Source organism: Amphibalanus amphitrite, unplaced genomic scaffold, assembly GCF_019059575.1.
Source record: "Amphibalanus amphitrite isolate SeventyFive unplaced genomic scaffold, NRLGWU_Aamphi_draft 000040F_arrow, whole genome shotgun sequence".
NCBI lineage: Eukaryota > Metazoa > Arthropoda > Thecostraca > Balanomorpha > Balanidae > Amphibalanus > Amphibalanus amphitrite.
This window is the reverse complement of record NW_024881536.1, coordinates 1-23,370: the sequence shown is the minus strand read 5'-3', so window position 1 is coordinate 23,370 and position 23,370 is coordinate 1. Positions and strand designations below refer to the sequence as shown.

The window sequence follows — 23,370 nt, the reverse complement described above, 5'->3', positions numbered from 1 at the left end:
CTCTCTCTCTCTCTCTCTCTCTCTCTCTCTCTCTCTCTCTCTCTCTCTCTCTCTCTATCTCTCTCTTTCTCTCTCTCCTTCCTTTCCATGCCTTACAATTTATCCTCGCTAGCCGGTTTCCATATTCGCAGCATCACGTTGGCAAGTTCCTCTCTCGCCCGTGCTGTGCATACATGCAGTTATGCACTGCAGGCCCGGGTCGGGGCGGGGTGTTTTGACCTTGGACTCGATTTCGTCATGTCACATGCAGACAGTGCAGGGGTATACGAGCGCGGCCGTGCCGGCGGCCTGTGTGATTGGCTGACCAGTTGATGCGGCGGGGTACCGTCCGGGGGAGAGCGGCCCGTGCCGACGAACGCGCTGTTCCGGGCGGCGGAGAGTGCAGAGCTCGCCGGAGATAGGGCCCTGCTGAGCTGCCCCTGACGGCCGAGACGTGAGGATTGTGGGCATTTGTGAGCGGATGGGAAGACGTGTCGATGATTGATCCAACTGTTGGTGTTTTGTTGAAGCTGTTAATATTGGGAGAAGTGGTGTTCCTAGAATGGGTGGTGACGAAGCATTCTACGTTAGAGAAGCTAGGAGTGAGCGTAGATACGAACGGAGCTGCTAGAAATGTTGCCTCGGAAAGTGAGGTGTTGTTACCCGGTAAGTACATGCATTTTGGCTTGTTTGGCTTGATACTTTCTTTACAATTACTGTGCCGCATGCACGTACTGATAGTTGGCGATGAGTCGGTATGAAACCTTGGAGCTGGTTCCGATTGGCTGTTCTGTATTATTGAGGTGCAATGGTGGGGAAGACAATCGGCAACTGGTAAGTGGCTCACTTTCTTTTGCTCAGTAAAACTTAATGATATTTTTGTAACAGGAGATGGCTCATCGTATTAGTTTCGAACCCGAGTTCTCGTCAGACGCACCGAAAGGGTTAACGGTTGCTTCCAAGTTCCATGATACATTCTGCAATGCTTTCAGGGAACACTTGCATCGACCTAGCGACATCCTCCAACTACAGCGGCAAGCCAGCGCCCTAAAACCCGCAGAACTGGTGCCGTCGTACTTGCCCTTCCGCAAGTATAACGCCATGATCCCACAGAGCGCCCTGAAGGGCGGCAGACGATGCTCGCGCTGTCCTCCGCCGACCAACTGCTGCCAGCTCGCCGTCCTGCGCTCCGCCGCCACCGCCGTCTCCGTCTCCTACATCACCATCAACGCCGTCTTCATCATCTCCTTTGTGCTTTATATCGTCTACTGCAGCATTGTCCTTCCAACTGAGGAGAGGGACAAGCTGTACTTTTTGAGTTACATTTTCATCGGAGTGCTGATGCTGGGCGGAGCTAACCTGGCGTTCGACAGCGCCCTGCTGCGTGGGGTGCGCGCGGCGCGTCGGCCGCTCGTGCTCGGCTGGGTGGTGTGGTACGGCGTCCTCACCGCCCTGCTCTCCGTCGGATGGGTGGCAGGAGCCATCGTGTGGATCTACCTGGTGGTCATGTCGCGCCCCTCGGACGTCGCCCTCGGAGTGTTCTTCACCTGTGTGCACTGTTTGCTGGGCTTTGCCGTGCTGCCATTGATGTGGTTTTGCTTCGCCTGCGTGGCGTCGCATCTGAGCACGCTGACTCCGAGCGATGATAACGTGCTCATCTCCAAACTGGTGCGGCAGAACACGCGCTTTGGACTGGTGACACTGCCGCCGCACGAGGAGCCGGACGATGACTAACGGCTCGAGTATGGTATACGTTCGAAACTCGGTGATATATGTACGTGTTCGATACAAGATGTTCGAAAAAGCTTCACCTGTCTGTCACGAATGAGGTTCTTTAACGACATTTTGTTGACTTTGAAAAAGACGATTTGGATCAGGTCATAAATGCTCATCGCTGTCATATATGACAATAACAGTGGACATGATTTTAGGTTGTAGACTAAGGTATGTTTTTAGATTTACGACAGAAGTGGAGTGCCGGGGCCAGCAGCCGGACTCGGTATAATTTTATGGAGGTATGAATGGAGGACATTTAGTTTTACCAGCATTCAAGGGCTATCGTGAAATTTCATATCCTTAACCCATGCGTTGTGGTGGCTTCTCTTATCAATATGGCTGTGCGAGAATTCGTGTCCTGTAAACGTATTCATAGTATATACCTATGCATAATGTACATGGTTCTTATATGATTTGTGTAACGTATTCTTGTCGGCTTCAGGGAAAATAAAAGTGTTTAAAACTAGTTCACCTATCTCATTAATCAAAACACTCGGTCACTGTGCCTGCTGTGAGAGTATAACCGACAAGGCTAAACGTTTGTTAATTGGATGTTTTATGACACATTCACTCAATACCGCGTCCGTCTCTCAAGCTGACCAGTGACCGGTGCGGCGGAGGTAGTCTAACGAGAGGGTATGGCGGACGACCTGTCCTGCCCTGCTCTCTAGCTAGGGATAACTCGTTCATTCCACACACTCAGTTACTCAGCGTTTGTATTCTGAGCTCTGTAGTCTGACACAAAGTCCACGGGTTTGCATTACTGCCATGCGACACGAGCCTCACCGGTTTACAGCTTCGTCACAGGGCTCTGCGCCGCCGTCACGGCCCATGCTCACAGAGAGGGCCGGACTGACAATAACTACACATCGAACGCCCGATAAAAAGCGGCTGCAGCTATCGGATACAAATGCTTAGATATCTACGTGGTTGAATAAAATATAAACCTACAATCAGCTTGTACCTGAACACCTAGTTGCGTTTTTACCAATAAAAGGACGTTAGCTGTTGACAAAACGCTCAATAAATGGCGAAGTAAGGCAGCTTTTTAGAGTTCCCGTTGCCATACTGAATGAGTTATCATAAGCTCCGTAAATTAACTCCTATTAACATATAGTGCACCTAACAGAAAATCGAAAATGACCAATTAGTACGTTGGACAGAAGATAGCTGGAGCCCCCAAACACCTACAAATAAATATAGACAGGTGCATCAACTTCGATCGTTTTGACACATCGCTTGAACCCTGAACTCCGGACATGCTAGACACGTCTGAGTTCAGACAAACATTATTAATGTGCCTGTATTAAAATGAAAACACCACAATGCCTGTAATTTTACAGCGGCACACATATCTAGCTAGTGGCTTCTTACACTTTGCTCCAGACCCCACGGGCCATATAAATCGGGCAAGGAAGAGGACGATTTTGAAAAAAATAATTTGTAGTGACAAACAAGTACTGAACATTGTCGACAGAATTGTTTCAAATCACAAACAAGAAATAGATCGACATAAAAAGTAGCACTGTCGTTACTAAACGTCTTATATTTCATATACCTAATCTCGAGTTAAAAGACGGCCTTTCATATCGATCCAATTTTAAACATAATCGACAGGGGTTGAACGTATGCAATGTTTTCCTTGACCACACGACGACAGATGACGACTTCCTTGGGTTGTTGGAAGGGTACGCACGGCGCCGGCCCTACTCCATGTAGGGGTATTTCCAGTGCGGCAGCGGCACGAAGGTCTCCTTGATCGCCTGGGGCGAGCAGAACTTGAGCATGTAGTGCGGCCCGCCGGCCTTGTCGTTGGTGCCTGTCGGGACACGGGGTCCGGTTAACGTCGTGATAGCCGTGGTGGGGGGAGGGACGGGAAAACATCGTGACTCGTGAGACCTCATGATGTAGGGTATGTAATGGTAGTTACGATACATGTAGTGTTTTCACACTTTGCAGCTTGAATAACACTTAAAGTACACATTGTGATAATGAAAAATAGCTTGAGTCATACTGTCAATATTCGGATATTATTCAGAAAACACCCTTTAGCACAAAACATGACAAAATGCGTAGAGCCTCAAAGAACTAAGCAGTAAGCACAATACATGTTACCAAAGAAAAGTGACTGAAAACAGGAGGCCGACCTGAGATGCGTCCGCCTCCGAAGGGCTGCTGACCCACGATGGACCCGGTGGACTTGTCGTTGACGTAGAAGTTGCCGCACGTCATCTTCAGCTTCTCCAGCGCGAACTCGGCGAAAGCCCTGCAGGGCACAGACGATTTTAAATGAGAAGGCATTGACCTCTGTTATTCTTGGGTATATGTAATAATGAAATAGGACTGGCATTCTATATTATGAGGACAAAAGTTAGCTCTTTCTGCTGTGAAACATACAACATACAAGGCAAACTGGCTGAAAGCCGGTATATCGTTTTGCTGAACCTTAACCGAACCTAGACCGTAACTGAACTGTAACCGTGCCCAAGACGGTGACCAAAGACATCACCCGACACCATACAAAGTCGCCTAAGTAAATCACTAGTCCTAGATGTGTACGGCTCCCGTTACGCCCAGTATCTCCGTATTTCACTGGTCCTGGCTGTAGACGGCTCCACTGAGGTCCAATATGACACCCTATCTCGGTAACTCACTGGTCCTGGCTGTAGAGTCGGCTCCAGTGAGGTCGATATGACACACTATCTCGGTAACTCACTGGTTCCATGGCTGTAGACGGCTCCACTGAGGTCCAATATGACACACTATCTCGGTAACTCACTGGTCCTGGCTGTAGATGGCTCCGGTGAGGCCGTACGGACAGCGGCCGATCAGGTCCAGTGTGGCCGCCTCCTGACCATCCTCGTACACGTAGACGCTCAGCACCGGGCCGAAGATCTCCTCCTGCATGATCTTGTCGGACGGGTTCTTACAAACCACGATCGTGGGCTCGATGAAGTAACCGGTGCTGGAGACAGAGACATTCACGTGTTAGCGATATGGGTGTTCATCATATGTGGTTCGGTATGCAATTGAACGGCAATTCAATCAATAACCAACGCCGTGTCCGACATTTAATTACTGGGGTCGATAAACACATGAGTTCTAAAAGCCATGCTCTAGCGACTAGCACTCTGGTTGCTATTCCCACTCATAGATGGCAGGAGTGGTGTGCGCCTAAAGTTATACTGCACCGCACGACACAGTGCGCCTGAATCTATACTGCACCGCACTACAGGACACATTGCGCGCCTGAAGTTATACGGTGCCACACTTGACACTACACAGTGCGCGCCTGAAGTTATACTGTACCGCACTACATAATGCTCGCCTGAAGTTACACTGTACCGCACGACACAATAAGCGCCTGAAGCTATACTGCACCGCAAGACACAACCATCTTTTCGGCCGCTAGGTGTGACTAGTGATCACAGTAAGAAAATATAAATGTTAATAAAATGAGTACATGTAGTTTATGACTGAAATGCGAATCCAAATGTAACGAATACGTATCCGTGTCAACGTTGGAACACATCTCCACGGATGAACCCCAGGCACTTTGAACTCTGAGGTACCTGTCGTCACAGCCTCCGCCGGCGATAATATCCAGATCCGGCGAGTTTTTGGCGTGGTCGATGTACGACTTGATGCGCTGGAATGCCTTCTCGTCAATCACGGCGCCGAAGAAGTTCTCCTTCTTCGTCGGATCGCCGATCTTGACGTCCTTGTGAATGTTCAACATTAGAGTCCGGATCTGAAAGAAACAAAAACATCTCAGTATTGACGCTGTTGATGAACGTGGATGCTCTTTACCAGAGTCCGGTCTAAAATTTACAATAGCCTGCAGGTAACGCCTTAATGTTAGCGCCAACCTTTTCCACAATCCATATTTAGTGAGATTTTAAAATGTATAAATATCCCCAACGTTTATCATAAAGTCTAAAGTAATGACGTCTGAAGATTCACTACTGTCCATCCGAATCTACCACTTTGTTTTGTTAGGAATGTGCCCGATTTCAGAGGGCCCCTCTCCAACTTGTCACATCTCGACCGGTACAGAAACCAGAGAAGCCACCGCCATGGTGGCGCCACCCACCTCGTCCCAGCGACTGCGCGGCACGTAGAGCCGGCTGCAGGCGGAGCACTTTTGGCCGCCGAACTCGAACGCCGAGCGGATGGTGCTCGCGGCCACAGTGGCTCCGTCGGCCGTCGGGTGCACAAAGTGGTAGTTCTTGCCGCCGCACTCGCCGATCAGCCGCGGGAAGCCGCGGTAGCGCGCGATGTTGTTGCCCACTTGCTTCCACAGGTGCTGGAATGTGCTGCCGGAAGGAATCATGGTTCAGTTGTGTAACAAAACGTGTTGACAGATACGTCATAGCCAGTGGCTAAGAAATGCGTCACGAAATCTAGCACAAACCTAAACGCTGTGTAGTTGAAAAGCTGACATCGGGAGCTAAGGCAGAGGAACATGAGCGGCTGAGCCCACTAGCACATGTGACTTACAAAACATGTATCCCATGGGCCATGACCCATGCAAACTAAATCTCATTTCATGACCGGCCGGCCGCTAAGGACCACCCCGCCCTATGTAGCTGCTGCTTGTACTCACGGGACCGATCCGGTGAAATTGACGACGGACAGCTCCGGAGACGCTGTTACCGTGTCGCCGTACACAGGCCCGTCCGCCGGCACAAAGTTGATGACGCCGGCCGGAATACCGGCCTCGCGCAGGATCCGGTACGCCGTGTAGTTGCTCAGGATAGCCGTGTCGGACGGTTTCCACACCACCACGTTACCCTGGCAACGGGGGCGGTGAATGTAAACAACAGCTGACCAGATGCAGTCGGGAGAGGGGAGGGGAGGGAGGGCCAGGACGGGCTCCGACGGCCCCAGCTGAGGTGAAAAACACTGACAAAACCGACCGGCGGGCATCGCAGAAACGCAGAAGTGTAGCGGCGCAGCTGCGCGGAAAACTGACTGGCTGACTGCCAGATGGCTCCGTGCCAGCCTCTACTAAACGTTTACGGTTCAGCAACAGCCAGAAAAGGACGCCGGTCAGTTCTTGCGCCAACCAACTACAACCTATACAAAACGGATGAGGTAACGGTCTAAATTTAATAAGTGCGAGAAGCGGTAAGGCCCAGTGGACAGCGAGCTCAATAACATCATCGCGTAGCGCCGTACCATGAGTGTCGGCGCGGACGCCAGGTTGCCGCCAATCGCCGTGAAGTTGAACGGTGACACAGCGGCCACGAAGCCCTCCAGGCCGCGCAGGCGCATCGAATTCTTAGTGACCGAGGCGTCCTCGCTGATGGGCTGGTACTTGGTCAGCTCCTTGGCGAAGAAGGCGTTGAAGCGGAGGAAATCCACCAGCTCGGCGGCGGCGTCAATCTCAGCCTGCACCACCGTCTTGGACTGGAAACGGGGAAAACAAAGCATCGATATCGTCCCACTGTTCACCGAACACTCGCTATTCAACTGATTGTCAAAGCACATGTCGGATTTAAAATCAAATACACCGTTTCAAATAGTTTTCTTAATAATACGACCGCTTTGCAACACGATCTTCACTCGATCAGCGCAGGGACGGCGCCACGGATTTTGCCTTGCGGGGGCAGGTTTTCAGAAAAAGGGCCCAAACAAGATGGGGGCCCAAACTTTCCGAAATATCGTTAAAACCGTCAATACTATGCAAGCCTTTATTTGTACCTTGCCCTATCATTTCCACAACCGACCGTTGCCTTCTACACAATAACTTTTGTGTTAACCCGCGCCGGGCCGGGGGTGTTTGAACACCCCCATGCGGTTTTTCGCAGATATCTAAAAAAATGACGGTACTTCGCGCCGTTGTTTTTTGCACACCTGTTCATGCATCTTTTCCGCACATGTTGTTAAAATTTCAGACCCAGGGCTCTCAAGGTCAGGTCACCAAGTCATGTCAAGTGACCTCACCTCAGAAAAAGTTTCAATCCTCGTCAGTGCTACACCGGCTAAACGATCGCCTTGAAACTTTCAGCAATTGATGAAAATAATAGTATGGACAAAACGTATATCTCGGAATTTCGATATCGGTGACGTAAGGTCAGGTCAATTTTGCGACCTCTCCATTATAAGTCAATGGGAGAAAATTGAAATGCGCCTCTTGTGGACGAATGGTGTTCAAAACCCTCTCAAACATCGGTTCATGGGTAAATATGACACACTGAATCGGAAAAATGCACATGTGCCCCTTTGTGTGCCCCTGAGGTCATCTCAGGTCATGAACGGTCACCAGCAGTTTTTTGGCTCTAACTTTCGATAGAGACGTGCTAGAGCGATGAAAACACGTCAGATGTATATTCAACTCGACAATACGGTTCGACTGATATGCAACATGACCCTTTCCGGTCAGGTCATGGCCTTGACCTGAGGTCAAATTTTCAAAATGTCAGCGAATAGCTCGACGAGAGGAACACGATGTCAGGTCCCCAGTCAGAAACCTGTCAGGTCCCCAAGTCTATTATGAACCTTCTAAGGCCTAGTAGAGGCCTCAGAGACCTGGCGTGGCCCCTTGAGACCTGATATGGTCCTTCTGAAGCCTGGTTTGGGCCCCTGAGGCCTGGTATGGGCCTTCTGAAGTTCGGTAGATCCTCAGTTTGGAATGGCCATTGAAGCCCGATAAAGCCCCCTATTGACTGGTAGGGACCCTCACAGGCTTGATGTGGGCCTTTTTATAATACGTGGGGCTTCTGAGGCCTGGTATGGATGGACCCTCTCAGAGATTCTAAGGACCTTACCAGACATTTTAATGGTCCTCTCAGCACTGTTGTTGGCCCTCTTATGACTGGTACAGACCCTCTCAGGCATGATACGGGCCCTCCCAGTTCTTGCAAGGGGGCCCTCTCAGTACTGCTGCAGGCCCTCGCATGAGTGGTATGGGCCCTCTCAGGTATGGTACGGGCCCTCCTAGTCATTGCAACAGTCCTCTCACTGTACTGCTGGGGCCCTTCCATGATTGCCATTGACTGACATAATCCTCAGTAATATGTCAGGGTACGGGCCCTCACATAACTTGTGGTGGCCCCCTCAGTACTGTTATGGGCCCTGCTGTGGGCCCTCTCAGTACTGATATGAGCCCTGTCACGGCTGGTATGGGCCCTCTGAGGCATTTTACAGGCTCTCGCACTCCTTCCAAGGGCCATCTCAGCACCGCTGCGGGCCCTGTCATGACTGGTATGGGCCCTCTCCTTCTCAGGCATAATATGGTACCTCCCAGACCTTGCCTGGGCCCTTTCATATATTGAATGGGCCCTCTCAGATGTGGCATGGGCCCTCTTTGGCCCGGGCCCTTTCTACAGCCTGGGAAGATAGGACAGGGTCACAATCACCCAAGATACCAAATAAATGATTTTCTTTCACCTTTTTTGCTAAATTGGGCCCTTTTCCAAAAACATGGGCCAAAGCCCGTAAGTTTTATCTTGGCGCTGGCACCTTGAGAAGGCCCCCTTTGGCTTGATTCCCCACTCAAGTCATTTGTACAGCTCTGCCCAGAAGTCTTCTTTCTGCACAGCCCTCTCATTCCTTCCATACCTGACCCGGCTGGCTGAAAGAGGGCCCCAGTGTTCAGAGTTGGGGGGGGGGGGGCGGCTGCCCCCCTTGCCCCCCCTGTGGCGCCGTCCCTGGATCAGCGTTTCCCAAATCAAAGTTAAACGGTCAATGTAGCAGGGATCAGTAACAATGACGGCATCGGTAGCGCTACTGCTGACGTTTGGCGATGACTGACATCATCCCCGTTCCCCTCACCTGTCCGAGCATGGTGGTGGCGTTGAGGTCCTGCCGGTACTTGGTGGCCATCATGTCGGCCGCCCGGTGGAAGATGTCGATCTTCTCCGACAGGGGCACCTTCTCCCACGCCTCACGCGCCGACAGACTGTTGTCGATCGCCTTCTGCACGATCTCCTGTGACAAAACATGATGGATATGATCAGAAATAAGAAGTTAGCGTCGTACTTCCGGTCTGTCGACACAGAAAACGTGCTACCTGCAGCATTAGAAACTGGCATGCATGTCGCATTATTACCACAGAATCTTGACAGACGTCAGAAAACAACATTGATACGATTGCCGCAAAATGTCCCAATACACCGTTGAGGGTGAGATTAAAGGGACACTCCCACCTTAACATTAGTTTTGAGTTGAGATAGCCAAATTGGTGGCCATGGCCTGCAAATACCGGTTTGGGCACTCACAACATCGACAAATGCTTTAATTCGGAGATATGGAATTTCAAACTTGCAGTTTTCGGATTCTAAGGGGCTAGTGCATTGGTATGCCCCCTTAGAATTTGTGACGTCAGCGGAGATCTAACGATTTTTAAATCTTTTACTAAAACGTTTGGTAGCACGCGGTGGTATATGCTGCTTTGCGCGCAACAAATGCCGCACTTTCAAATAAAGTCGCTAGGAACAGCGGAGATCCCAAAAAGTAAACAAAAGTAAAAGTCTAATATCTTGAAAACCGCTGAATATTTTTCGATGAAATTTGGTAGATATTCGTTTTCGCTCTTTCTGAACCGAGCGACATCACTTTCGTGCCAATTCATTAACTTTTGAAGGTGGGAGGGTCCCTTTAAAGGGACCCTCCCACCTTCAAAAAGTTAATGAATTGGCACGAAAGTGATGTCGCTCGGCTCGGTTCAGAAAGAGCGAAAACGAATATCTACCAAATTTCATCGAAAAATATTCACCGGTTTTCAAGATATTAGACTTTTACTTTTGTTTACTTTTTGGGATCTCCGCTGTTCCTAGCGACTTTATTTGAAAGTGCGGCATTTGTTGCGCGCAAAGCAGCATATACCACCGCGTGCTACCAAACGTTTTAGTACAAGATTTAAAAATCGTTAGATCTCCGCTGACGTCACAAATTCTAAGGGGGCATACCAATGCACTAGCCCCTTAGAATCCGAAAACTGCAAGTTTGAAATTCCATATCTCCGAATTAAAGCATTTGTCGATGTTGTGAGTGCCCAAACCGGTATTTGCAGGCCATGGCCACCAATTTGGCTATCTCAACTCAAAACTAATGTTAAGGTGGGAGTGTCCCTTTAACCCCTGCCGTGTGTTCGCCGTGCCCCCGTCATTCGGTGCGCTGAGACCGCCCCTGGTGATGACGTCTCCCGTTCGCCGCGGGCGCCAAGCGGCGTCCCGAGTGGAAATTTCCGCCGCCGGCCGACCCCTGCGGCAGTCCGGCTTGGCAGCCGGCGGCTGTTTTAGGCGGTACACTTCCAGATCTCGTAACTACATACTGACGAGGTAGGCATCCGGGCGGCTGTCACACTGGCCATGTGCGATCAGTTTATAAACAAACGCCGCCGTGTATCTCGGATTATGCTCACGGGTCACGTGAGGTCAGGTCAAACACGTGACCTCGAACCTACCTATAAATCTACCTACCGATAAATCGATGTGAAAATAAATAACTGGTTATCTGACGCCGGGAATGACTAACCTCATCTCAGGCACGTTCGCCGAGATTAACTCCCGAGCCGATCAAATTGTGCAAGCGAAACAGATACGACATGAGCAGAGCTCAGAATGAGCCAAAACTGTTGATTCAAATGGCATGTGCATGATCCCCTTGATAAACGGTCTGAGTGGCGCTGAATGACCTTACCTTGACCTAAGCTACGCTCAGTATCCATTTTTTATTTTTTTAACCCTCGCCCGCACATGCCATTTTCCCATCCTAGAACGCACATGGGGGGGGGGGGTGGTTGCCACCCCCCCCCCCCGCGCCATTTCGTTCCTGTTGGAGATAGAGCTTAGCAGTAAAGACCAAAAAGATTCTTTGGGAAGAGACGAATCCAATGATACCCAGTTTTACCTTCTCAGGTCAGTCATTGACCTTCCAGGTAAGGTCAAACTAAAAAATGTTGCTGTTTTGGGTCACCGTTGGATATCAAGTGCGCTGCTTATCAAATACCGATGACGATGCTGTTTTCTGGTGCCAAGCCAGCTAGAACCTCTTTGTCACACTATCCGACAAGAATTTTGCTGCTGAGGACATTTCAGGTCAAGTTAGGTCAAGGTCAGTTATATGTGTTTGTATGTCTGTGTGTGTCTGTGTGTATACTGATGTGTGCACCGATTGTTTTTGGGTTCATATCACATGAAATCATGATCTGAGAAGCCTTTACCAAAAAGGCAGTCAAAAAACTTCACAAAAAGTAAATTCGGCTTGCCTAAAACGCAATTATCTTAGATGACCTAGGTTGACCTTGACCCTGACCTTGACACCTGTACATCGTCGAACAACATGTTCCATGATAGGTGGGAGGTAAGACTGGCAAAAAAGGCCGAAATCAGGGTGTCAAAAGCTCACAAGGCCCATGGCAAACGCAAGATGTTGAGAATTGGCCATTTGGGTCATGACATGACCTGAAAAGCAAGGTCATATCTCCGAAACCAAAAATCACAGAAACTTGAAATTTTCAGTGGACATCAAGAAAGGATGGACGAGCAGCTATACGAAAAATCAGCCTTCTAGCTCTAAAAATGTTGAGTGCAGAGCAGAAAGACTGCCTGGGGGGGGGGGGGGTGGCAACCCCCCCCCCCCATGTGCGGGCGAGGGTTAATAGAAGTGTAGCATATGATGCCTCTCGACATAACAAACACCGTGAAATTGACCAAATTCATTGTCATGCAAGATTTCTTTACCAAAATTATTTACCGAAACAAAAATCAACTTTTGAGTCGTTGGCTGGTGTCCTTCGAATTTGGTTCAAATCTCTGCGACTCTCAGCTACCAGCAAACTTCTTTTTCTCGCGAGACTGTGGCTCAATAAGCAAAGAAACGGCGAGGTCAGTCGTGAATCTTAACCCCTCTCCCTCGATTTAGGCACGTGTAGATGTAAAACATCGATATAAGTTGACCTATCGGCGATAGGGCAAGCTAAGGTTCATACTTGCAGACGAAGGAAAACAAGAGCACGCACTACTCACCGGGGTGGCGTGGTAGAACTTGGCCACGGGGTTTTTATGGTCGTGAGGCCGCGGCTGGTAGCGCACCAGGTCGGTACGAATCTCCTCATCGCCAATGACAATGGGCACCTCGGCCACGGTGGCGCCGTGCTTCTGTAGGGCCGCCTCGAGCTGCTGCAGCTCCGCGCTACCCGGCAGGTAGCCTGCGGCAAACAACGACATGGGTCGGGTCACCTGTGAACTTGTGTCAAAATTAGACGTCGAACTGTACCAGTTATTTCGATCAGACCATTCGTTTAGACGCAATCCGAATTGCATAGCCTTGATGACCATATGCAATATGCATTTTTGGTACGGTAAGATTTCGCCTTGTGAGCTTCAAATATATCTTCTATTGGAGGTCCATTAGGATTGCCAGTCCAGTCTATGTATACGTCCGTCGTGGCTATTTATACCGGTGAAGTTCGATAGCATCAGTCTCCTTTGCCCCCTCCTCATTCAGGGAATCACGACCCTCGCCCATTTCAGAACCGGTCAGTCACCGTTTGTCTCATCTGTAGTCCCGCTGCACCTCACATTGGCCATGAGAATTCACCGCTCCAAGTCATGTGACTGCAACTCTCACTCTGATTGGCCGCTGACGGGGGCCGGTCGGGGGCTCGGACAGGGCGAGACAGGTCGGTGGTCGTGATACTATATGCTGCTGCGCATTTCGCGGTCTCGAAAAAGGTATGAGACAAGGCCGGACGGGGGCTCGGCTCATTGGTAAGCCGCGATAACCTTCACAAACGGTTGCAGCACTATTGTTTTGGTTCGGGGCTCACGATTCGCGGATGCATTTATATTGCTTCGGGGAAGCTGGGAACTGTCAACAGACGGAGTACGGGTATTTAAACGTAGACGTGACTTGTTAATGGTTTCCATCTAGTGTTCTTTATCATCTTTATTTTGGTTGTGATTAACCACACACATCAATATAGTTGCAATATAAGACATATGTTATGAGCCAACGATCAAGTAGGCACCTCCCAAGAAATTATTAACCAACACACCGGTCTACCTAAACCTAGCATTGTGTCTGCTCAAGGGTCTCACTGAGCAGAGGTTCGTTGACCACATTGAAGTCCGGCAGTCCAGAATCCTTCACGACAGAGGTCAGGCATCGAACCTGGGTGCAGCCCCTGGAACGAAATGCAAACATCAGTCGCCAGTCAGTGATATCTGACACTCGTATTTATGGTCGATCAATGAGATCAGTTACGACTGTGACAACGTTGATGTAAGCCAACAATATGTAGACTGCGGTCTATGCGTTTGCTCCAGTACCTATATGTGTGACAAGGCCAGTGGTTCAGTCGAGCCCGCTGGACCGGAGCCTGGCATGCCTCTCAACATAAACACACGGCGTAGAAAAACGACAGCGTCAGGCCCCTGTGCTGGCCGGGGGCACCAACAGCTGAAAGTACGGGATGTTTATCTCGCATGAAGGAGGGTCAACCGACACTGAGAGGTCCCTGCCCCATGAAAAAACGGCACGCGAGCCAGTAATAACCGGACTGCTGAGTGTTCGTGGTAGGGGCACAGCGTGAGCTTTTAACCCACGCCCCATTGGGGCTCGTGGACTTCCACGCCCTGCTGGAGGGGGGGGGGGATGTTTGAACACCTCACTTCGTACTCGGCTCCTAGACCATGTAGCAATACGGGATAGGCGACGTTCGAAAGAGCGTAAAAATGAATGACGAAATTGTTTCGGTAACTTTTTTGGTCAGGTCAAAGATCAGGCCACCAGAGGTCATCGAAGATCGAATTTCGCCGATTTTCAGGTCGAATGTCAACAATTTTCAACAAACTGGCGTGTAACTCAGAAACCGATTGAAGTAAAGCGCCCCGGAAAAGTGCATTTGATAGCCCTACTTACATTCTTTCTGAGTAATTGTCTCAGGTTTCACCAAAGGTCAACGGTTTTGCCTGTAGGGTGCAAAAACTGCCAAAATAGACGATTTTTGCGGAAAGTTTTTTTCTCTCCAATAACTGTTGACTCACACTTTGCACGAGGTTACTTTTACCGGCATCATATTCCCCTCGTCAAGACGCATCGGATGAAGTTAATCTGACCTTGAAAGGTCTACTTGAAAATTTGACCTCAGGTCAAGGTCATGACGTGGCTGGAAAAGGTTATGTTGTATATCAGTCGATCCGTATCGTCAAGCTGAACACATCTAAGGCGTTTCCAGTGCTCTAACTTGGCTCTATCAAAGTGATTCGCGAAAAAAACTGTTCGTGATATAAACTGTTCGTGATAAGATACCATTCGTGATCTAAGATGACCTCAGGGGCATAAACAGGGGTCACTGAGGCCATTTTCCAGTTCATTGTGCCATGTTTGCTTATAATTCGGTGTTCGAAATTTGTCCTATTGCCTTATAAGTTATAATGGAGATATCGCATAATTAATCTGACCTTGGGTCACCGTTATCGAAATTCCGGACATGCATTTTGTACATACTGTTACTCTTATCAATCGCTGAAAGTTTCAAAGCGATCGGTTATTCGGTGTAACATGGCGGGAACTTGTAAGTTCAGGTAACCTGACCTTGAGTGAACTTGGTCTGAAATTGTCACAACGTATGCAAAAAAAAGATTTAGGTATGACTAAGTGTGCCAAAAACGAGTTTTTTTTTTAGATAATCGCGAAAACCCATTAGGGGGGGGGGGCAAACACCCCCTCCCCCAGCAGGGCGCGGATTGAAATACGTTTCAGCTGCGGCAGGAAAGATCGTCCACGACGCATCGTTGCTTGTGGTCAGCTCGAGATATCAAAACAAAACAAAACAAACAATATCGCATAGGCGTAGGAACGTTTTCGAAAGTGGGGGGGCCAGGGTCCCAGAGATCCAAAACCTAACCTACCCCCAAAATCCGATTTCTCCTCGGATTTCGGCCACTTTGTTATCGCAAACATGCTCAGAGGTAAAAAAATAGAGACAAAAAAAAAGAAAAAAATTGGTTGAAATTTCAGGGAGTCTCCACTCTCCCGTCCATAAACTCAAACTGATGGACGCGTTCCCCTGTCCTCCGCAGCCGTTGGCACCCATGCAAATTCCAGAGGCATCCAGCAACTTTTTCATTACGAGCAAGCGTGAAACGTGCAAAGCGAGTCTTTTCAATATACCTATAAAAATCAGTATGAACGGCCCAGCTAGGCTCAGCCAGGCCTATAACGTTTTAAGAGGTTTTATATCAGCGACGACTGCAACTGGGCTGATTGACTTTCACTTATCAGAGGCCGGTGTGGGACTTTTAGACGGTCTGGGCCTTCAGAGGCCAGTTTAAAAATCAGTATGAACGGCCCAGCTAGGCTCAGCCAGGCCTATAACGTTTTAAGAGGTTTTATATCAGCGACGACTGCAACTGGGCTGATTGACTTTCACTTATCAGAGGCCGGTGTGGGACTTTTAGACGGTCTGGGCCTTCAGAGGCCAGTTTAACCCTCCACGGCCCGGTCCTATAGGTTTTCTACATACGCGCTGGCCGAGGGGGCGGGGGGCGGGTACGACCCCCCTCGCCGTTTCGCCCCAGGTGGAGCTAGCGCGTCGCGGTAAAACGAGCGTGTGCGCCGTTACGAGACGCAGAGATCGATACCCGATTTTATGGTCCTAGGTCAACCAGTGACCTTTGACACCGTTCCGTGCTTCTATCCTCAGGATACTGAAATCCTTCTCCTCCACACCGCAACCCCCTCCGGGCTGGACAGGCAACTTTATCTCATGCGGGCTGCTCCCTTGGAGCGGCACCGCTGCTCCCGAGGGAGCGCACCCCGTAGCCGGGTGCAGTGAGTGCCTTGGGGCTGGGTGGCCTGTCCTCTGGACGGGCTCAGCCCCGGCAACTCACTAGCCCAGCCAGCAATCCCACTCCGTTCCCGATCGGGATTTTCGGACTCAGCCCGCACCACCCCGATCGGGACCGGAGTGGGACGGGATTGGGAAATGAGACACTTTGTACGGGCTGGAACGGTCCGGATATCCCAACCTACCCCGCACGGTCGATTGGGAGATTCCGCACGTATCCGGACCGCCTTATGACGTTTTAACAAGCGCTGAACTCCGATCCCAATCGGGATTCCCCAAATCTCCCCGTACAACCGGTTCGGAAATCCCGCACGCATCCGGACCGCCTTATGGCATTTTAACAAGCGATGAACTCCGATCCCGATCGGGATGTCCCAACTCGGCCCGCACGGCCGGTTTGGGAATACCGCAGGCATCTGACATATTAACCGCAGTCTTATAACCGCAGATTGCTGTTATGCAGATGCGACCACTTTGCTTGCGCCACCGCAACCCCCTCGCCTCTTCATTATTCTCCAACTCAACCTTTATAATGCCTGCACGACAAAATGAATTACATTGGACACTGAAATATATTCACAAATTTACTGGTTGCACACAGGTGAAATTTTCACAAATTCACAGCCTGGCCAGCACATTCGTGGCGTCGGCCATCATCTTAGCGCCGCTGCAAGGCGCTGGCACAGCGGACTCACTTCCGGTGTTCACAGTCATTATAGCAGGCCTGCGCCTTGTTCGTGTCGGCTCCTCTGCGGACAGTGTGTCCGTCTGCCGTCACGAGCTTCAGAGAGCCACCGCGAAACTAGACGGCTGGCATCTGGTCGGGCGGTTCACCACTGTGCGAAGAGAGCAGACATGTGCACGGATCCCAGACAACCAATCACGGAAATCGAGATGGCCATTAGATTGACGGTCTTCAAGCATGAAATTATGGTGGAAAACATGGCTCATAGAAGCCTCTCAATGAACCAACTATTTTGCATTCCTTCAGGGTTAACAGTTCTGAGAAAATCCCTCAAGATCCATCTCGGATCCATGATTCGTGGCCATGGATCCGAGATGGATCTTGAGGGATTTTCTCAAAACTGTGAACTCTGAGGGAATGCAAAATAGTTGATTTATTGAGAGGCATCTATTAGCCATGTTTTCCACCATAATTCCATGCTTAAAGTCCACTAATCTAGTGGCCATCTTGATTTTCGTGTTTGGTCGTCTGGGATCCGTGCCCATGTCTGGAAGAGAGCATCTGAAAACGACCAATAGGTTATTAATCAAAGTCTGGGACACACTAAAAATCACTAAGAAATAATCTACATCAGACATTTCACATGGTATGCCTGGTAATTCAGGTTTCAAACCTACAATGCAACCATTAATGACACTTGACAATGAGACCAAACATCTTCTGTCCATGATAACTGATCAAACATGCGACAGCACGAGTGTAATTCACATGCCGTACAACCACAGCGAACATAACAATTTCTATTACCTATAGCTTTCCCGCTCCCTACATCACGGATGAAGTGTGCACTATACTCACCCTGTTCTCAAAGACGGACTGATTTCCCTGAACGACAACAGTTGAACCGACCGCTTGCTAGAGCCAGTTCAAAAGCAATATCCTGATGCAGCAGCTCAAAGGAGGGATCGACACTTGACCAACGCGGCAGCTAGACTGGCCGCTGCGCTCAGAGGACGCGTCTGCCTGCACGCGGCCCATCTGATTGCTTTTCCAGACTTTCTGGGCCACCGGATATGGTGCCCGAAGCGCCTTCTCAGATCGGTTGGGATAACAACGTAAATCACAAGCCTGTCTAAACATGGGATTCGATTGGGCTATCCGTACCGCGTCCCAACCGATTAAGCATGCGGTCCGGAAATCCCGAGTCGCCCCTACCGCCGGCCATCGAGGTCCGGTATCGATTGGGACAACCCAAGCCTACCCAACCCGGTAGGGACAAGTTGGGACATCCGGAGCCTATCCCGACCGTCCCCAACCGCATCCCGGACGAATTGCTGGCTGGGAGGGTGCCTGCCCAGACCAATGTCTCCCCCTATGTATATCCTATCATCCTTCCGACTCTGAAATGGTCTCATTGGACTGAAAGGGCCTAACCCAACAAAACAAACAAAAACCGGTGACCTCTGAGGTCAGGTCAAGTGCCTCAAGGCACGGTTCCGTTTTTGGTGAATAACTTCGCAAAAAATGGCCGCAGAGCCGCGATTTTGCCAGCATCGTGTTCGCCTCTCTCAGGCGCGTCGAATGATATACTTTTTGTTTGGGTGAGGTAAACTTAGGGTGTTGACCTCGGGTCACGGTCAGGTCGGCGTCCCCAGGTCACGAAATTGGTCGAAGGAGGTCATGTCGCATATCATTCGATTCGGCAGGTCTTCTTGAGTCCATAGGTGGCTTTCCCGACTCGCTAGCTCAATTTGATCGGTACCTAGTTATTGACGAAAAACTCTTATTTCCACACACTTATTTCACACTCTCTTATCACACTCTCTTAAACACACTCTTATTTCCAAAGGTACCCATGAACAAAAGGCAACCTTTCATTTGTAGCTAATTTTGAATGAAATTGGGGAAATTGTAGGTAGGGTAGGTGCCACTGGCGGATCCAGGCTTGCGTTTTGGGGGGGGGGGGGGCCAACTCATGCTGGAGCCAAACCTAGGGTACCCCCAAATCCTGTTTTCTCAACGGATTTAGGCCACTTATTTTTCGTCACAGCCCCGACACTATGATTTTTTTTTAACTAGAAAGAAAAACATATAAATGGTAGCCCACCCGACCCATGCCTTTATATTACTTTGTAAGCACTTACACAGATAACAGTAGTACTGGATTGGAAACAGAATATTGGCAGTTGCAGTAAGAGGCCGAATGTTTTTATGCGACGGCGCCAAAATGAGATTCTCGCGTGCTGCTGGGTGGATAATTTGTGTGTTGTGTATTGCAAGAAATCGTCTTTTTTGCGTTTTGTCGTTTACGTTTAAAATCGAAGCTACCAAAATTACTTTCATTTGCTTGAAAATTAAAGTATTTCACTTTTAATTTGATCATTTAGAGGGCACAATGCGTGGTGTTTTCTTTTGAAAAAATTGTGGTGCAAAGCCTTACATACGTATAGGTACATCAACAATGGAGGAGGGGAATGAGTTTAGTAAAATAAGTAAAATAAACGTAAAAAAACGTTTAGTAAAATAAGTTGCCATTATGCAAAAATGCAGCAATAAACACAAGCACGGCTAGTCGATTGCTTCTTTATAAGTTTCATTCACATAAACCAATATTTTTTGTTGCCTGTGAGAGGAGATATCGAAATATGGGCACGATATATTCGGTTCTGTTTTCGGCCTCTTACTGCAGCCACCGGAATCCTGTTTCCAATCCAGTACTACTGTTATCTGTGGCACTTACCATTGCTTTTGTCGACCAGTTAACCCGCTTCGAGTCAGTGCTTGGGTCCCTTTGCGGGCCGGGAGGTGGTAAAACACCCCCTGTCTAACTCGGCTCCTAGGCCACGCACTGATTGAACTATGTTTCATTATCGTTTGGGGGAGGGGGCAAACGGGCCACTTTAGACCTCTGGGAAGGTGGCATGGCCCTAAATGCCCCCTCCCTGGATCCGCCAGTGTAAGAGACCATTGGAGCTGCAGTTGGGTACCTCAGACGTCAGGGTACGCCCTCAGATGTATAGGACTCGCATGGAGACCTCTTATGCTATAGTGGACTGAAAGGACCCAAAGGAGCCTGTCAAGGGCTCCCGGAGATAGACGTGGGCCCTCAGGAGCCCGCCAGAGCCCCCAATAAGGGATAAGTGAGGCATACCAAGTGCCTGCAATTGCATATTGCATAAGCCATAACGCCTTTACAAATCAATATATTATGTATCAGTGGCAGATCCAAGGGGGGCCACATGGGTCATGACCCCCTTGGTGCCCGGGGGCACCACAGGCGTGTCAGGGGCACCACCGGCCTAGCAGCGGCCCCACCAGCCCGCCAGGGGCACCACAGGCCTAGCAAGTAGCAAGGGCACCACGGGCCTGTGAGGGGCCCACAGGCTTGTCAGGGGCACCCCAGGTCTGTCAGGGACACCAGAGACCTGCCAGGGGCGCCGCCGGCCTCGCAGGGGCACCATGGGCCTGTCAAAGGGGCACCAGAGACCTAGTAGGGATACCACAGGCCTTACAGGGGCACCACCGGCCTTACAGGGGCACCTTGGGCCTGTCAGGGGCATCACAGTCCTGTCAGGGCCCAGGGGCACCAGCGGCCTAGCAGGGGCACCACAGGCCTGCCAGGGGTACCATCGGTCTAGCAGGGGCACCACCGGCCTCGCAGGGGCACCATGGGCTTGTCAGGGGCCCCACCGGCCTCGCAGTGGCACCACCGGCCTCGCAAGGGCACCACCGGCCTCGCAGGCATCACGGCATCACGCAGGCCGCAGGGGCACCTTGGGCCTGTCGGGGGCATCACGGGCCTGTTGGGGGCACTTAAGGCTTGTCAGGGGCACCACAGTCCTGTCAGGTCCCAGGGGCATCAGCAGCCTAGCAGGGGCACCCTAGGCCCGCCAGAGGCACCACAGGCCTGCCAGGGTCCAGGGGCACCACAGGCCTAGCAAGGGCACCACGGGCCTGTCAGGGGCACCTCAGGCTCCCGTGCTACCCCCCCCCCCCCGGATCCGCCAGTGATGCCACACCACGCGAAACACCGCCAACCAGGGCTGCGGAGTCGATGGATTTTCGGCGACTCCGACTCCGACTCCGACTCCGGCTTTCAAAAACCAGCTCCGACTCCGACTCCGACTCCGGGCAGAATTGTCGACTCCGACCGACTCCAACTCCCGACTCCGACTTCACAGACCTAGCAGGGCTGCGGAGTCGACAGATTTTCGGTGACTCCGACTCCGACTCCGGCTCGGGTTTCTAAAATCGACTCCGACTCCGACTCCGACTCCGGTCACAACTGTCGACTCCGACCGACTCCGACTCCGACTCCGACTCCGACTCCGCAGCCCTGCCGCCAACTACCAGCTGCCGCGCCATAAACACGTGCCAACAACAGTCTTTTTTGAAGGTCGACTCCGCTCGCGCAACTTTTGACTGACCCTCACTGCTACCATATTGCTTCCATATTATGCTGTGGAAACTTTACTTCACCAAGTGGCTAAAAACCTCCATCAAGGTATATTTTCTTAGAAATTTTTCTGACGTTTTGGGGGGGGGCCAAACAGGCCACTTTAGCCCTTTGGGGGGGGGGGGGGGGCCATGGCCCCCGTGGCCCCCCCCCCTGGATCCGCCAGTGGTAGGTGCATAGGTCCGTCCAGAAAAGGCAACCCTGGGATTTACATAATTCTCCACCCCTGTCAAGGTCGCATTAATCATGCAATATGTATATTCACCAGATACACACTCACCTTTTTCGCAAAAAAAACTTCTTATATCCATCTCATTTCTAAATTCTACCTGACTCAAACCAGATCTTCATCTTAGTGCCTTGACCAGATCCACAAAACGAAACCGGTTGGCGCAATAAACATATCAGATATGTCTCTTCTGCGCTGAATTTGAAAATTTACGCGCTAAATCGCTAAACTGCTGCATGTTTTAGACGGTGTTAATTCTACCTGCAAAGCACAGATTATCCGTGACAGAAACGGCACCGTGGCCCATCTTTTTGTGTTTAGTTGGTTGAATCGTGTTTAAAGTAAAGAGCGAATCTCAGACATTGGAGTGCTCTCAAAAGTGGGGGGGGGGGGCACACACATTACTGGCCCCCCCACTCCAAAATGGTGGGGTGGCCGTGGCCCCCCTGGCCCCCCCCCCCGGTTCCTACGCCTATGCAATATCGTGTCACACAGTTTGCTTATTGACGAACCATAAACATCTGTATATCGATATTGACATAGAAATGTGTAGACCCCGGAATACAGAGGTCCATGGACCTCGGAATACATAGGTCTGAAGTCCCCGGAATACAGAGGTCCGTAGACCTCGGAATACAGAGGTCTGTGGATCAGCTTAACCATAGCGATGACGTCGGGAGAGATCCTTTGGTCGCACACGAAAAATCAATATTGTTATGTGAAGTCATGGTAATATCGATCTAGCCATGGAAATATCTATTACGATCGATATATCACGTAACGGGTGTGTGGCGCAGTATCTACGTCGGTACCCCTGTAGGCCCGATAGAGGACCAGTAATGAGTTGCCTCGCTCACCTCAGGCCGACAACCCGTCGCGCAATCACTGACGCCGCCTGCATGGTGTCGCCGGTTCCGACGGGCCCCGCTCACCACTGGCACTCTGCCCGCCGTCGATCGATGCTCTCCTGAGTCAGACTCTGCTGCCCAACGCAGCCGGTCCCCGCCAGCCGCCGCTGTGGCCGGTCAGTGGTGGTGGGACAGAGCCGCGTCTGCTGCGTCCAGTCCTCCGCTCACACCAGACACCGCCGGCTCGCGCCAGATGTCGGCTGGGGTCGGGTCGCAGCGGATGGACCTACACCCGTGCAGACTGAGCCGCGAGTGACGCCGGCGCGACGCCGCTGATTGAAGGGGAGTGGGGCGCACCGCTGGCCAGAGAGGGGAGGGGCGCATCGTCGGTGCACCCGCGGTCGGCAACGGCAGACGGCTGCGCGCGCAGGCCACGCCATGGCTGGGCCGAGCCGACGACGAGCACGTGCTGGAGCTGCTGGGACGGGACACAGCGCGGCCCAAACAGCTGGCATTGAGCGGAACATGACACCTCTGCTCAGTGCTCAGGTCATTAGCGAAGGTATCGCTCGTTTGTTGGATTACAACCTTTCG

At 50.8% G+C, this 23,370-nt stretch overlaps 2 protein-coding genes across 2 annotated transcripts; one reads left to right on the top strand and one right to left on the bottom strand.

The window, feature by feature from the left end:
- Positions 1 to 216: 216 nt before the first annotated feature.
- LOC122375192 lies at positions 217 to 2,501 on the top strand. The gene is made up of 2 exons (XM_043354444.1): positions 217 to 645; positions 972 to 2,501. Exon 2 carries the CDS (start codon positions 1,081 to 1,083, stop codon positions 1,711 to 1,713), a length of 633 nt encoding a protein of 210 aa, XP_043210379.1. The 5' UTR covers positions 217 to 645; positions 972 to 1,080; the 3' UTR covers positions 1,714 to 2,501.
- LOC122375183 (delta-1-pyrroline-5-carboxylate dehydrogenase, mitochondrial-like) lies at positions 2,459 to 23,219 on the bottom strand. Its single transcript, XM_043354434.1, has 11 exons — positions 22,786 to 23,219; positions 13,806 to 13,891; positions 12,732 to 12,913; positions 9,535 to 9,690; positions 6,937 to 7,167; positions 6,362 to 6,549; positions 5,849 to 6,071; positions 5,328 to 5,506; positions 4,535 to 4,720; positions 3,903 to 4,021; positions 2,459 to 3,574 (listed from the first exon to the last, which is right to left on the bottom strand). Exons 1-11 carry the CDS (start codon positions 22,827 to 22,829, stop codon positions 3,462 to 3,464), a joined length of 1,707 nt encoding a protein of 568 aa, XP_043210369.1. The 5' UTR covers positions 22,830 to 23,219; the 3' UTR covers positions 2,459 to 3,461.
- Positions 23,220 to 23,370: the final 151 nt, after the last annotated feature.